General features: G+C 51.2%; 1 protein-coding gene across 1 annotated transcript in view; it reads right to left on the reverse strand.

Annotated features, from left to right (window-relative positions):
* Positions 1-17859, reverse strand: part of TRIM54 (tripartite motif containing 54) — a 238990-nt gene that overhangs the window by 19199 nt on the left and 201932 nt on the right. The window contains exon 7 of the mRNA XM_063914921.1: positions 4201-4325. Within this exon, the coding sequence (XP_063770991.1) occupies positions 4201-4325 (125 nt within the window). The remainder of the gene's footprint in view (positions 1-4200; positions 4326-17859) is intronic.

Consider the following 17859-nt stretch of genomic DNA (forward strand, 5'->3'; position numbering starts at 1 on the left):
AGAGACAGTGAGAGCGGTGACCTGACACCCAGACAGGAGAGACAGTGAGAGCGGTGACCTGACATGTGGAAGGAGAGACAGTGAGAGCGGTGACCTGACATGTGGAAGGAGAGACAGTGAGAGCGGTGACCTGACATGTGGAAGGAGAGACAGTGAGAGCGGTGACCTGACACCCAGACAGGAGAGACAGTGAGAGCGGTGAGCTGACACCAGACAGGAGAGACAGTGAGAGCGGTGACCTGACACCAGACAGGAGAGACAGTGAGAGCGGTGACCTGACACCCACACAGGAGAGACAGTGAGAGCGGTGACCTGACACCAGACAGGAGAGACAGTGAGAGCGATGACCTGACACCAGACAGGAGAGACAGTGAGAGCGGTGACCTGACACCAGACAGGAGAGACAGTGAGAGCGATGACCTGACACCCAGACAGGAGAGACAGTGAGAGGGGTGACCTGACATGTGGAAGGAGAGACAGTGAGAGCGGTGACCTGACACCCAGACAGGAGAGACAGTGAGAGCGGTGACCTGACATGTGGAAGGAGAGACAGTGAGAGCGGTGACCTGACATGTGGAAGGAGAGACAGTGAGAGCGGTGACCTGACACCCAGACAGGAGAGACAGTGAGAGCGGTGAGCTGACACCAGACAGGAGAGACAGTGAGAGGGGTGACCTGACACCAGACAGGAGAGACAGTGAGAGCGGTGACCTGACACCCACACAGGAGAGACAGTGAGAGCGGTGACCTGACACCAGACAGGAGAGACAGTGAGAGCGATGACCTGACACCAGACAGGAGAGACAGTGAGAGCGGTGACCTGACACCCAGACAGGAGAGACAGTGAGAGGGGTGACCTGACACCGGACAGGAGAGACAGTGAGAGCGGTGACCTGACACCCAGACAGGAGAGACAGTGAGAGCGATGACCTGACACCAGACAGGAGAGACAGTGAGAGCGGTGACCAGACACCAGACAGGAGACAGTGAGAGCGGTGACCTGACACCAGACAGGAGAGACAGTGAGAGGGGTGACCTGACACCCAGACAGGAGAGACAGTGAGAGCGATGACCTGACACCAGACAGGAGAGACAGTGAGAGCGATGACCTGACACCAGACAGGAGAGACAGTGAGAGCGGTGACCTGACACCAGACAGGAGAGACAGTGAGAGCGATGACCTGACACCAGACAGGAGAGACAGTGAGAGCGGTGACCTGACACCCAGACAGGAGAGCCAGTGAGAGGGGTGACCTGACACCGGACAGGAGAGACAGTGAGAGCGGTGACCTGACACCCAGACAGGAGAGACAGTGAGAGCGGTGACCAGACACCAGACAGGAGAGACAATGAGAGCGGTGACCTGACACCCAGACAGGAGAGACAGTGAGAGGGGTGACCTGACACCGGACAGGAGAGACAGTGAGAGCGGTGACCTGACACCCAGACAGGAGAGACAGTGAGAGGGGTGACCTGACACCAGACAGGAGAGACAGTGAGAGCGATGACCTGACACCAGACAGGAGAGACAGTGAGAGCGGTGACCTGACACCCAGACAGGAGAGACAGTGAGAGCAGTGAGCTGACACCAGACAGGAGAGACAGTGAGAGCGGTGACCTGACACCCAGACAGGAGAGACAGTGAGAGCGGTGACCTGACACCGGACAGGAGAGACAGTGAGAGCGGTGACCTGACACCGGACAGGAGAGACAGTGAGAGCGGTGAGCTGACACCCAGACAGGAGAGACAGTGAGAGCGGTGACCTGACACCGAACAGGAGAGACAGTGAGAGGGGTGACCTGACACCAGACAGGAGAGGCAGTGAGAGCGGTGACCTGACACCAGATAGGAGAGGCAGTGAGAGCGGTGACCTGACACCCAGACAGGAGAGACAGTGAGAGGGGTGACCTGACACCGGACAGGAGAGACAGTAAGAGCGGTGACCTGACACCAGACAGGAGAGACAGTGAGAGCGGTGACCTGACACCAGACAGGAGAGACAGTGAGAGCGGTGACCTGACACCAGACAGGAGAGACAGTGAGAGCGGTGACCTGACACCGGACAGGAGAGACAGTGAGAGCGGTGACCTGACACCAGACAGGAGAGACAGTGAGAGCGGTGACCTGACACCAGACAGGAGAGACAGTGAGAGCGGTGACCTGACACCAGACAGGAGAGACAGTGAGAGCGGTGACCTGACACCAGACAGGAGAGACAGTGAGAGCGGTGACCTGACACCAGACAGGAGAGACAGTGAGAGCGGTGACCTGACACCAGACAGGAGAGACAGTGAGAGGGGTGACCTGACACCAGACAGGAGACAGTGAGAGGGGTGACCTGACACCCAGACAGGAGAGACAGTGAGAGGGGTGACCTGACACCAGACAGGAGAGACAGTGAGAGGGGTGACCTGACACCAGACAGGAGAGACAGTGAGAGCGGTGACCTGACACCAGACAGGAGAGACAGTGAGAGGGGTGACCTGACACCACACAGGAGAGACAGTGAGAGCGGTGACCTGACACCAGACAGGAGAGGCAGTGAGAGCGGTGACCTGACACCCAGACAGGAGAGACAGTGAGAGGGGTGACCTGATACCAGACAGGAGAGACAGTGAGAGTGGTGACCTGACACCCAGACAGGAGAGACAGTGAGAGCGGTGACCTGACACCCAGACAGGAGAGACAGTGAGAGCGGTGACCTGACACCAGACAGGAGAGACAGTGAGAGGGGTGACCTGACACCGGACAGGAGAGACAGTGAGAGCGGTGACCTGACACCCAGACAGGAGAGATAGTGAGAGCGGTGACCTGACACCAGACAGGAGAGACAGTGAGAGCGGTGACCTGACACCAGACAGGAGAGACAGTGAGAGCGGTGACCTGACACCACACAGGAGAGACAGTGAGAGCGGTGACCTGACACCAGACAGGAGAGACAGTGAGAGCGGTGACCTGACACCCAGACAGGAGACAGTGAGAGGGGTGACCTGACACCCACACAGGAGAGACAGTGAGAGCGGTGACCTGACACCAGACAGGAGAGACAGTGAGAGGGGTGAGCTGACACCCAGACAGGAGAGACAGTGAGAGCGGTGACCTGACACCAGACAGGAGAGACAGTGAGAGCGGTGACCTGACACCGGACAGGAGAGACAGTGAGAGCGGTGAGCTGACACCCAGACAGGAGAGACAATGAGAGGGGTGACCTGACACCCAGACAGGAGACAGTGAGAGCGGTGACCTGACACCAGACAGGAGAGACAGTGAGAGGGGTGACCTGACACCCAGACAGGAGAGACAGTGAGAGCGGTGACCTGACACCGGACAGGAGAGACAGTGAGAGCGGTGACCTGACACCGGACAGGAGAGACAGTGAGAGGGGTGACCTGACACCAGACAGGAGAGACAGTGAGAGGGGTGAGCTGACACCCAGACAGGAGACAGTGAGAGCGGTGACCTGACACCAGACAGGAGAGACAGTGAGAGGGGTGAGCTGACACCCAGACAGGAGACAGTGAGAGCAGACAGGAGAGACAGTGAGAGCGGTGACCTGACACCGGACAGGAGAGACAGTGAGAGCGGTGACCTGACACCAGACAGGAGACAGTGAGAGCGGTGAGCTGACACCCAGACAGGAGACAGTGAGAGCGGACAGGAGAGACAGTGAGAGCGGTGACCTGACACCAGACAGGAGACAGTGAGAGCGGACAGGAGAGACAGTGAGAGGGGTGAGCTGACACCCAGACAGGAGACAGTGAGAGCGGACAGGAGAGACAGTGAGAGCGGTGACCTGACACCAGACAGGAGACAGTGAGAGCGGACAGGAGAGACAGTGAGAGGGGTGAGCTGACACCCAGACAGGAGAGACAGTGAGAGGGGTGAGCTGACACCAGACAGGAGACAGTGAGAGCGGACAGGAGAGACAGTGAGAGGGGTGAGCTGACACCCAGACAGGAGAGACAGTGAGAGGGGTGAGCTGACACCCAGACAGGAGACAGTGAGAGCGGACAGGAGAGACAGTGAGATAACCATATTAGCCACAGTATACAGTAAGTGAGCTCCATGCTGCCACCTTAGGCCTCAGCCTATAATTTTTCTCCCAGAATCCTTTGTGTATCAGAGCTGCACAGGTGAATGATGGCATATGGAGGTCAGGCTTTCCTTTCCTGCTGTACCCAGGGTGGGATCACATTTACCTGACTGGAAGTCAATCGTCCTCAGCATCTCGGACACATAGTCCACATTCACATAAAGGTGGTCCATATTTTCATAGCCAGGGTCTGGCCGGTCTATCGTAGAAACTTTGGACATGTCTGTGATCCTGCCGAGAAAAAGTGTCATTTATAATATATACACAAATATGCATAACACAAATACGCGTAACACAAATACACACAAATACGCGTAACACAAATACGCGTAACACAAATACGCGTAACACAAATACGCCTAGCACAAATACGTGTAACACAAATACGCATAACACAAATATGTGTAACACAAATACGCCTAACACAAATACGCCTAACACAAATACGCATAAACAAAAAATACGCGTAACACAAATACGTGTAACACAAATACGCGTAACACAAATACGCATAACACAAATACGCATAACACAAATACGCGTAACACAAATACGTGTAACACAAATACGTGTAACACAAATACGCATAACACAAATACGTGTAACACAAATACGCATAACACAAATATGCATAACACAAATACACGTAACACAAATACGCGTAACACAAATACGCATAACACAAATACATGTAACACAAATACGCATAACACAAATACGTGTAACACAAATACGCGTAACACAAATACGCATAACACAAATACATGTAACACAAATACGCATAACACAAATACGTGTAACACAAATACGCATAACACAAATACGTGTAACACAAATACGCATAACACAAATACACGTAACACAAATACGCATAACACAAATACGCATAACACAAATACGTGTAACACAAATATGCATAACACAAATACGCGTAACACAAATACGCATAACACAAATACGCATAACACAAATACGCATAACACAAATACGCATAACACAAATACGCGTAACACAAATACGTGGAACACAAATACGTGTAACACAAATAAGCGTAGGGTGAAAGCAGAAAGGTCTGGCTGGCAGCATGTAAAGACCACAACCGCGGATATAAACAGAAGCAGCGTCCCAGAGATGGATGTACTGTATAAGATAATCACTGGCGCTGACGTTAGTAAATATAAATGTGACTGTGTGTAAACACCTTACATGTGGGTGGATAGTCCCCTGTATGACCAGAACATCGTCTGTCTAATGGACCACCTCCTCCTTTACTCACTGTACATCAGCTGCGCACAAGGGAAGGAGAATTGGCCATTGCCGCAGTTTAGGTGTGAAAGAAATGTATTTAACAGTGCGTCCGGAAAGTATTCACAGCGCTTCACTTTTTCCACATTTTGTTATGTTACAGCCTTATTCCAAAATAGAATAAATTAATTTTTGGTAGGGCATGGTGAGACGGATAGGACATGGGATAGATAGGACATGGAGGGACGGATAGGACATTGGGGGTCATTCTGAGTTGATCGCTAGCTGTCATTGTTCGCAGCGCAGCGATCAGGCTAAAAAACGGCATTTATGCGCATGAGTATGGGCCGCAATGCGCACGCGCGACATACGGGTACAAAGTCCGTTGTGGTTGTGCACAGGTTCTAACGAAGTTTTCAGTCGCACTGACGGCCGCAAGAAGATTGACAGGAAGGGGGCGTTACTGGGTGTCAACTGACCGTTTTCAGGGAGGGTTAGCAAAAACTCAGGCGTGTATGACGTCAAATCCGGACACGAATAGGCTGAAGTGATCGCAAGCGCTGAGTAGGTTCAGAGCTACTCAGAAACTGCACAAACTGTTTTTGCAGAGCTCGGCTGCTCATGTGTTTGCACGGCTGCTAAAACTAGCTAGCGAGCGATCAACTCGGAATGACCTCTAATATTAGATGGATAGGACATGGGGCATGGTGAGACAGATAGGACATAGTACGGATAGGACACGGAGGGACGAATAGGACAATATTAGATGGATAGGACATGGTAAGGCATGGTGAGACGCATAGGACATGGGATGGATTGGACATGGTGGGGCATGGTGAGACGCATAGGACATGGGATGGATTGGACATGGTGGGGCATGGTGAGACGCATAGGACATGGGATGGATTAGACATGGTGGGGCATGGTGAGACGCATAGGACATGGGATGGATTGGACATGGTGGGGCATTGTGAGACGCATAGGACATGGGAAGGATAGGACATGGAGGAACGGATAGGACAATGTTAGATGGATAGGACATGGTAAGGCATGGTGGTATGCATAGGACATGGGATGGATTGGACATAGTGGGGCATGGTGAGACGCATAGGACATGGGATGGATTGGACATGGTGGGGCATGGTGTGACGCATAGGGCATGGGATGGATTGGACATGGTGGGGCATGGTGAGACGCATAGGACATGGGATGGATTGGACATGGTGGGGCATGGTGAGACGCATAGGATATGGGAAGGATAGGACATGGAGGAACGGATAGGACAATGTTAGATGGATGGGACATGGTAAGGCATGGTGGGACGCATAGGACATGGGATGGATTGGACATGGTGGGGCATGGTGAGACGCATAGGACATGGGATGGATTGGACATGGTGGGGCATTGTGAGACGCATAGGACATGGGAAGGATAGGACATGGAGGAACGGATAGGACAATGTTAGATGGATAGGACATGGTAAGGCATGGTGGGACGCATAGGACATGGGATGGATTGGACATAGTGGGGCATGGAGAGACGCATAGGACATGGGATGGATTGGACATGGTGGGGCATGGTGTGACGCATAGTACATGGGATGGATTGGACATGGTGGGGCATGGTGAGACGCATAGGACATGGGATGGATTGGACATGGTGGGGCATGGTGAGACGCATAGGACATGGGAAGGATAGGACATGGAGGAACGGATAGGACAATGTTAGATGGATAGGACATGGTAAGGCATGGTGGGATGGATTGGACATGGTGGGGCATGGTGAGACGCATAGGACATGGGATGGATTGGACATGGTGGGGCATGGTGAGACGCATAGGACATGGGATGGATTGGGCATGGTGAGACGCATAGGACATGGGAAGGATAGGACATGGAGGAACGGATAGGACAATGTTAGATGGATAGGACATGGTAAGGCATGGTGAGACGCATAGGACATGGGATGGATTGGACATGGTGGGGCATGGTGAGACGCATAGGACATGGGATGGATTGGACATGGTGGGGCATGGTGAGACGCATAGGACATGGGATGGATTGGACATGGTGGGGCATGGTGAGACGCATAGGACATGGGAAGGATACGACATGGAGGAACGGATAGGACAATGTTAGATGGATAGGACATGGTAAGGCATGCTGGGACGCATAGGACATGGAATGGATTGGACATGGTGGGGCATGGTGAGACGCATAGGACATGGGATGGATTGGACATGGTGGGGCATGGTGAGACGCATAGGACATGGGATGGATAAGACATGGTGGGGCATGGTGAGACGCATAGGACATGGTACGGATAGGACATGGAGGGATGGATAGGACAATATTAGATGGATAGGACATGGGGGGTAATTCCAAGTTGATCACAGCAGGAAATTTTTTAGCAGTTGGGCAAAACCATGTGCACTGCAGGTGGGGCAGATGTAACATGTGCAGAGAGAGTTAGATTTGGGTGGGTTATTTTATTTCTGTGCAGGGTAAATACTGGCTGCTTAATTTTTACACTGCAAATAAGATTGCAGATTGAACTCACCACACCCAAATCTATCTCTCTCTGCACATGTTACATCTGCCTCCCCTGCAGTGCACATGGTTTTGCCCAATTGCTAACAGAATTCCTGCTGCGATCAACTTGGAATTACCCCCATGGTACGGATAGGACAATATTAGATGGATAGGACATGGTAAGGCATGGTGAGACAGATAGGACATGGTACGGATAGGACATGGAGGGACGGATAGGACAATATTAGATGGATAGGACATGGTAAGGCATGGTGAGATAGATAGGACATGGAACGGATAGGACATGGAGGGACGGATAGGACAATATTAGATGGCTAGGACATGGTGGGGCATGGTGAGATGGATAGGACATGGAGGGACGGATAGGACAATATTAGATGGATAGGACATGGTAAGGCATGATGAGATAGATAGGACATGGTACGGATAGGACATGGAGGGACGGATAGGACAATATTAGATGGATAGGACATGGTGGGGCATGGTGAGATAGATAGGACATGGTACGGATAGGATATGGAGGGACGGATAGGACAATATTTGATGGATAGGACATGGTGGGGCATGGTGAGATGGATAGGACATGGAGGGACGGATAGGACAATATTAGATGGATAGGACATGGTAAGGCATGGTGAGATAGATAGGACATGGTACGGATAGGACATGGAGGGACGGATAGGACAATATTAGATGGATAGGACATGGTGGGGCATGGTGAGATGGATAGGACATGGAGGGACGGATAGGACAATATTAGATGGATAGGACATGGTAAGGCATGGTGAGATAGATAGGACATGGTACGGATAGGACATGGAGGGACGGATAGGACAATATTAGATGGATAGGACATGGTGGGGCATGGTGAGATAGATAGGACATGGTACGGATAGGATATGGAGGGACGGATAGGACAATATTAGATGGATAGGACATGGTGGGGCATGGTGAGATGGATAGGACATGGAGGGACGGATAGGACAATATTAGATGGATAGGACATGGTAAGGCATGGTGAGATAGATAGGACATGGTACGGATAGGACATGGAGGGACAGATAGGACAATATTAGATGGATAGGACATGGTGGGGCATGGTGAGATGGATAGGACACGGAGGGACGGATAGGACAATATTAGATGGATAGGACATGGTAAGGCATGGTGAGATAGATAGGACATGGTACGGATAGGACATGGAGGGACGGATAGGACAATATTAGATGGATAGGACATGGTGGGGCATGGTGAGATGTATAGGACATGGAGGGACGGATAGGACAATATTAGATGGATAGGACATGGTAAGGCATGGTGAGATAGATAGGACATGGGGGCTAATTCAGACCTGATCACTACTCTGCGTTTTCGCACAGAGGGGGTAATTCCAAGTTGATCGCAGCAGGAAAATTTTTAGCAATTGGGCAAAACCATGTGCACTGCAGGGGAGGCAGATGTAACATGTGCAGAGAGAGATAGATTTGGGTGGGTTATATTGTTTCTGTGCAGGGTAAATACTGGCTGCTTTATTTTTACACTGCAATTTAGATTGCAGATTGAACTCACCCCACCCAAATCGAACTCTCTCTGCACATGTTACATCTGCCCCCCTGCAGTGCACATGGTTTTGCCCAACTGCTAAAAAATTTCCTGCTGCGATCAACTTGGAATTACCCCCAGAGAGCGATCAAGTCTGAACTGCGCAAGCGTCGCAGTGCACATGTGCTTGTCAGATATGCGATCGGCATCTCAGCCCAGCGATCGCCTATGCCTGACTGAAAGTCACAGGTGTACACTGGGCAGGAGGGGGCGGGCCGGCGGTGTTCGGCTGCCATTTTGGGGGCGTGGTCTGGGAAATGCAGGCGTGCCCGGACCATGCGGGGGCGGGCTGCCGTGGTGGCGTGCCGTCACATGAAGCCGCTGCAACCAAGGACGTGGCGAAAAGTCGCCTACCACGCAGCAATGCTGCGCAGGGAGGGACTTACTCACCGGGTGCAATAGCATCGCTGCCGTGCGATGCTAATGCACCCATGCGGTGGGGGGGGGCGGGCTAGACATGCCTGTGCTAGGCATCCACCTGCATCTCAGGGTGGCGGATCGCAGCCATGCAAAACTACGATCAGGTCTGAATTAGCCCCACAGTACAGATAGGACATGGAAAGACAGGTAGGACAATATTATATGGATAGGATATGGTGGGGCATGGTGAGATGCATAGGACATGGTACGGATAGGACAATATTAGATGGATAGGACATGGTGGGGCATGATGAAACGGATAGGACATGGTACGGATAGGACATGGCGGGACGGATAGGACAATATTAGATGGATAGGACATGATGGGGTATGGGGAGACGCATAGGACATGGGATGGATAGGACATGGAGGGACAGATAGGACAATATTAGATGGATAGGACATGGTGGGGCATGGTGAGACGCATAGGCCATTTGATGGATAGGACATGGAGGGACGGACAGGACAATATTAGATGGATAGGACATTGTGGGGCATGGTGAGATGCATAGGACATGGGATGGATGGGACATGGAGGGACGGATAGGACAATATTAGATGGATAGGACATGGTGGGGCATGGTGAGATGGATAGAACATGGGAAGGATAGGACATTGAGGGACGGATAGGACAATATTATATGGATAGGACATGGTGGGGCATGGTGAGACGCATAGGCCATTTGATGGATAGGACATGGAGGGCCAGACAGGACAATATTAGATGGATAGGACATTGTGGGGCATGGTGAGATGCATAGGACATGGGATGGATGGGACATGGAGGGACGGATAGGACAATATTAGATGGATAGGACATGGTGGGGCATGGTGAGATGGATAGGACATAGTACAGATAGGACATGGAAAGACAGGTAGGATAATATTATATGCATAGGACATGATGGGGCATGGTGAGACGTATAGGACATGGGATGGATAGGACATGGTATGGATAGGACATGGAGGGATGAATAGGACAATATAAGATGGATAGGACATGATGGGGCATTGTCAGATGCATTGGACATGGTACGGATAGGACATGGAGGGATGGCTAGGACAATATTAGATGGATAGGACATGGTGGGGCATGGTAAGACGCATAGGACATGGGATGGATAGGACATGGAGGGCTGGATAAGACAATTTTAGATGGATAGGACATGGTGGGGCATTGTGAGATGGATAGGACATAGGAAGGATAGGACATGAAGAGATGGATATGACAATATTAATGGATAGGACATGGTGGGGCATGGTGAGATGGATAGAACATGGTATGGCTAGGACAAGGAGGGACGGATAGGACATGGTGGGGCATGGTGAAATGGAAAGGACATGGGATGGATAGGACATGGAGGGATGGATAGGACAATATTAGAAGGATAGGACATGATGAGGCATGGTGAGATGGATAGGACATAGTACGGATAGGACATGGAGGGATGGATAGGACAATATTAGATGGATAGGACATGGTAAGGCATGGTGAGACGGATAGGACATGGTACGGATAGGACATGGAGGGATGGATAGGACAATATTAGATGGATAGGACATGATGGGGCATGGTGAGATGGATAGAACATGGTATGGATAGGACAAAGAGGGACGGATAGAACATGGTATGGATAGGACAATATTAGATGGATAGGACATGGTGGGGCATGGTGAGATGGAAAGGACATGGGATGGATAGGACATGGAGGGATGGATAGGACAATATTGATGGTTAAGACATGATGGGCATGGTGAGATGAATAGGACATGGTACGGATAGGACAATGTTAGATGGATAGGACATAGTGGAGCATGGTGAGACGGATAGGACATGGGATGATAGGACATGGAGGGACGGATAGGACAATATTGATGGATAGGACATGATGGGGCATGGTGAGACGGATAGGACATCGGATGGATTGGACATGAAGGGACGGATAGGACAAAATTGATGGATAGGACATGGTGGGGCATAGTGAGATGGATAGCACATGGTACGGATGGGACATGGAGGGACAGATAGAACAATATTAGAATGATAGGACATGGTGGGGCATGGAAAAATGGATAGAAGATGGGATGGATAGGACATGGAGGGATGGTTAGGTCAATATTAGATGGATAGGAATGTTGGGGCATGGTGAGACGGATAGGACACAGTAGTGGGTCTTGCCACGGGCAAGCAGGATTTTTGCCCGGGGCGCCGCCTTCCGTAGGGCGCCGGCGCCATCCGGAGGGCGCCGCACCATGGCAAGATCCGCTACTGCTGTGTCCCCCTGATTCCCCGCTGTGTAGGGAACTAGACGATACGCGTCTAGTTTCCCTTCGTGGAGAGGACCTTTGCTGTGCGGTGCGCGATGATGTCATCGCGCACCGCACAGCATTGTGGGACCGACAGATGCTAGTGGTCACAATTGACCTCTAGTGTCTGTCTATGGCAGATCCGAGGAGAGGAGAGAAGCGGCGCACGCGGAAGTCTGCAGCGGTCGGGAGCGGGGATAGTAAGTATTCTTTTTTTTTTTTTTTCATTTTTAGCGGCGCTATTCTACTGTACAGGGGGCGTAACTGACCAAGCCCCCTGTATGAAGCCACGCCCCAATTTCCCGCCCGGGGCGCCAAAAGGGCAAGAACCGGCCCTGATAGGACATGGAGGGACGGATAGGACAATATTAGATGGATAGGACATGGTAAGGCATGGTGAGATAGATAGGACATGGGGGCTAATTCAGACCTGATCACTACTCTGCGTTTTCGCACAGAGGGGGTAATTCCAAGTTGATCGCAGCAGGAAAATTTTTAGCAATTGGGCAAAACCATGTGCACTGCAGGGGAGGCAGATGTAACATGTGCAGAGAGAGATAGATTTGGGTGGGTTATATTGTTTCTGTGCAGGGTAAATACTGGCTGCTTTATTTTTACACTGCAATTTAGATTGCAGATTGAACTCACCCCACCCAAATCGAACTCTCTCTGCACATGTTACATCTGCCCCCCTGCAGTGCACATGGTTTTGCCCAACTGCTAAAAAATTTCCTGCTGCGATCAACTTGGAATTACCCCCAGAGAGCGATCAAGTCTGAACTGCGCAAGCGTCGCAGTGCACATGTGCTTGTCAGATATGCGATCGGCATCTCAGCCCAGCGATCGCCTATGCCTGACTGAAAGTCAGAGGTGTACACTGGGCAGGAGGGGGCGGGCCGGCGGTGTTCGGCTGCCATTTTGGGGGCGTGGTCTGGGCAATGCAGGCGTGCCCGGACCATGCGGGGGCGGGCTGCCGTGGTGGCGTGCCGTCACATGAAGCCGCTGCAACCAAGGACGTGGCGAAAAGTCGCCTACCAGCGCAGCAATGCTGCGCAGGGAGGGACTTACTCACCGGGTGCAATAGCATCGCTGCCGTGCGATGCTAATGCACCCATGCGGTGGGGGGGGCGGGCTAGACATGCCTGTGCTAGGCATCCACCTGCATCTCAGGGTGGCGGATCGCAGCCATGCAAAACTACGATCAGGTCTGAATTAGCCCCACAGTACAGATAGGACATGGAAAGACAGGTAGGACAATATTATATGGATAGGATATGGTGGGGCATGGTGAGATGCATAGGACATGGTACGGATAGGACAATATTAGATGGATAGGACATGGTGGGGCATGATGAAACGGATAGGACATGGTACGGATAGGACATGGCGGGACGGATAGGACAATATTAGATGGATAGGACATGATGAGGTATGGGGAGACGCATAGGACATGGGATGGATAGGACATGGAGGGACGGATAGGACAATATTAGATGGATAGGACATGGTGGGGCATGGTGAGATGCATAGGACATGGGATGGATGGGACATGGAGGGACGGACAGGACAATATTAGATGGATAGGACATGGTGGGGCATGGTGAGACGCATAGGCCATTTGATGGATAGGACATGGAGGGCCGGATAGGACAATATAAGATGGATAGGACATGGTGGGGCGTGGTGAGATGGATAGGACATGGTACAGATAGGACATGGAGAGAAAGGTAGGACAATATTATATGGATAGGACATGATGGGGCATGGTGAGACGCATAGGACATGGGATGGATAGGACATGGAGGGATGACAAGGACAATATAAGATGGATAGGGCATGATGAGGCATTGTGAGATGCATTGGACATGGTACGGATAGGACATGGAGGGATGGCTAGGACAATATTAGATGGATAGGACATGGTGGGGCATGGTGAGATGGATAGAACATGGGAAGGATAGGACATTGAGGGACGGATAGGACAATATTAGATGAATAGGACATGGTGGGGCAAGGTGAGATGCATAGGACATGGGATGGATGGGACATGGAGGGACGGAAAGGACAACATTAGATGGATAGGACATGGTGGGGCATGGTGAGATGCATAGGACATGGGATGGATAGGACATGGAGGGACGGACAGGACAATATTGATGGATAGGACATGGTGGGGCATGGTGAGATGGATAGGACATGGTATAGATCGGACATGGAAAGACAGGTAGGACAATATTATATGGATAGGACATGATGGGGCATGGTGAGACGCATAGGACATGGGATGGATAGGACATGGAGGGATGACAAGGACAATATAAGATGGATAGGACATGATGGGGCATTGTGAGATGCATTGGACATGGTACGGATAGGACATGGAGGGATGGCTCGGACAATATTAGATGGATAGGACATGGTGGGGCATGGTGAGATGGATAGAACATGGGAAGGATAGGACATTGAGAGACGGATAGGACAATATTATATGGATAGGACATGGTGGGGCATGGTGAGACGCATAGGCCATTTGATGGATAGGACATGGAGGGCCAGACAGGACAATATTAGATGGATAGGACATTGTGGGGCATGGTGAGATGCATAGGACATGGGATGGATGGGACATGGAGGGACGGATAGGACAATATTAGATGGATAGGACATGGTGGGGCATGGTGAGATGGATAGGACATAGTACAGATAGGACATGGAAAGACAGGTAGGATAATATTATATGCATAGGACATGATGGGGCATGGTGAGACGTATAGGACTTGGGATGGATAGGACATGGTATGGATAGGACATGGAGGGATGAATAGGACAATATAAGATGGATAGGACATGATGGGGCATTGTCAGATGCATTGGACATGGTACGGATAGGACATGGAGGGATGGCTAGGACAATATTAGATGGATAGGACATGGTGGGGCATGGTAAGACGCATAGGACATGGGATGGATAGGACATGGAGGGCTGGATAAGACAATTTTAGATGGATAGGACATGGTGGGGCATTGTGAGATGGATAGGACATAGGAAGGATAGGACATGAAGAGATGGATATGACAATATTAATGGATAGGACATGGTGGGGCATGGTGAGATGGATAGAACATGGTATGGCTAGGACAAGGAGGGACGGATAGGACATGGTGGGGCATGGTGAAATGGAAAGGACATGGGATGGATAGGACATGGAGGGATGGATAGGACAATATTAGATGGATAGGACATGATGAGGCATGGTGAGATGGATAGGACATAGTACGGATAGGACATGGAGGGATGGATAGGACAATATTAGATGGATAGGACATGGTAAGGCATGGTGAGACGGATAGGACATGGTACGGATAGGACATGGAGGGATGGATAGGACAATATTAGATGGATAGGACATGATGGGGCATGGTGAGATGGATAGAACATGGTATGGATAGGACAAAGAGGGACGGATAGAACATGGTATGGATAGGACAATATTAGATGGATAGGACATGGTGGGGCATGGTGAGATGGAAAGGACATGGGATGGATAGGACATGGAGGGATGGATAGGACAATATTGATGGTTAAGACATGATGGGCATGGTGAGATGAATAGGACATGGTACGGATAGGACAATGTTAGATGGATAGGACATAGTGGAGCATGGTGAGACGGATAGGACATGGAGGGACGGATAGGACAATATTGATGGATAGGACATGATGGGGCATGGTGAGACGGATAGGACATCGGATGGATTGGACATGAAGGGACGGATAGGACAAAATTGATGGATAGGACATGGTGGGGCATAGTGAGATGGATAGCACATGGTACGGATGGGACATGGAGGGACAGATAGAACAATATTAGAATGATAGGACATGGTGGGGCATGGAAAAATGGATAGAAGATGGGATGGATAGGACATGGAGGGATGGTTAGGTCAATATTAGATGGATAGGAATGTTGGGGCATGGTGAGACGGATAGGACACAGTAGTGGGTCTTGCCACGGGCAAGCAGGATTTTTGCCCGGGGCGCCGCCTTCCATAGGGCGCCGGCGCCATCCGGAGGGCGCCGCACCATGGCAAGATCCGCTACTGCTGTGCCACCCATTGCCCGCTGTGTCCCCCTGATTCCCCGCTGTGTAGGGAACTAGACGATACGCGTCTAGTTTCCCTTCGTGGAGAGGACCTTTGTTGTGCGGTGCGCGATGACGTCATCGCGCACCGCACAGCATTGTGGGACCGACAGATGCTAGTGGTCACAATTGACCTCTAGTGTCTGTCTATGGCAGATCCGAGGAGAGGAGAGAAGCGGCGCCCGCGGAAGTCTGCAGCGGTCGGGAGCGGGGATAGTAAGTATTCTTTTTTTTTTTTTTTCATTTTTAGCGGCGCTATTCTACTGTACAGGGGGCGTAACTGACCAAGCCCCCTGTATGAAGCCATGCCCCAATTTCCCGCCCGGGGCGCCAAAAGGGCAAGAACCGGCCCTGATAGGACATGGAGGGACGGATAGGACAATATTAGATGGATAGGACATGGTAAGGCATGGTGAGATAGATAGGACATGGGGGCTAATTCAGACCTGATCACTACTCTGCGTTTTCGCACAGAGGGGGTAATTCCAAGTTGATCGCAGCAGGAAAATTTTTAGCAATTGGGCAAAACCATGTGCACTGCAGGGGAGGCAGATGTAACATGTGCAGAGAGAGATAGATTTGGGTGGGTTATATTGTTTCTGTGCAGGGTAAATACTGGCTGCTTTATTTTTACACTGCAATTTAGATTGCAGATTGAACTCACCCCACCCAAATCGAACTCTCTCTGCACATGTTACATCTGCCCCCCTGCAGTGCACATGGTTTTGCCCAACTGCTAAAAAATTTCCTGCTGCGATCAACTTGGAATTACCCCCAGAGAGCGATCAAGTCTGAACTGCGCAAGCGTCGCAGTGCACATGTGCTTGTCAGATATGCGATCGGCATCTCAGCCCAGCGATCGCCTATGCCTGACTGAAAGTCACAGGTGTACACTGGGCAGGAGGGGGCGGGCCGGCGGTGTTCGGCTGCCATTTTGGGGGCGTGGTCTGGGAAATGCAGGCGTGCCCGGACCATGCGGAGGCGGGTTGCCGTGGTGGCGTGCCGTCACATGAAGCCGCTGCAACCAAGGACGTGGCGAAAAGTCGCCTACCAGCGCAGCAATGCTGCGCAGGGAGGGACTTACTCACCGGGTGCAATAGCATCGCTGCCGTGCGATGCTAATGCACCCATGCGGTGGGGGGCGGGCCAGACATGCCTGTGCTTGGCATCCACCTGCATCTCAGGGTGGCGGATCGCAGCCATGCAAAACTACGATCAGGTCTGAATTAGCCCCACAGTACAGATAGGACATGGAAAGACAGGTAGGACAATATTATATGGATAGGATATGGTGGGGCATGGTGAGATGCATAGGACATGGTACGGATAGGACAATATTAGATGGATAGGACATGGTGGGGCATGATGAAACGGATAGGACATGGTACGGATAGGACATGGCGGGACGGATAGGACAATATTAGATGGATAGGACATGGTGGGGCAAGGTGAGATGCATAGGACATGGGATGGATGGGACATGGAGGGACGGAAAGG

This window comes from Pseudophryne corroboree, chromosome 4, assembly GCF_028390025.1.
Source record: "Pseudophryne corroboree isolate aPseCor3 chromosome 4, aPseCor3.hap2, whole genome shotgun sequence".
NCBI classification, from domain to species: domain Eukaryota; kingdom Metazoa; phylum Chordata; class Amphibia; order Anura; family Myobatrachidae; genus Pseudophryne; species Pseudophryne corroboree.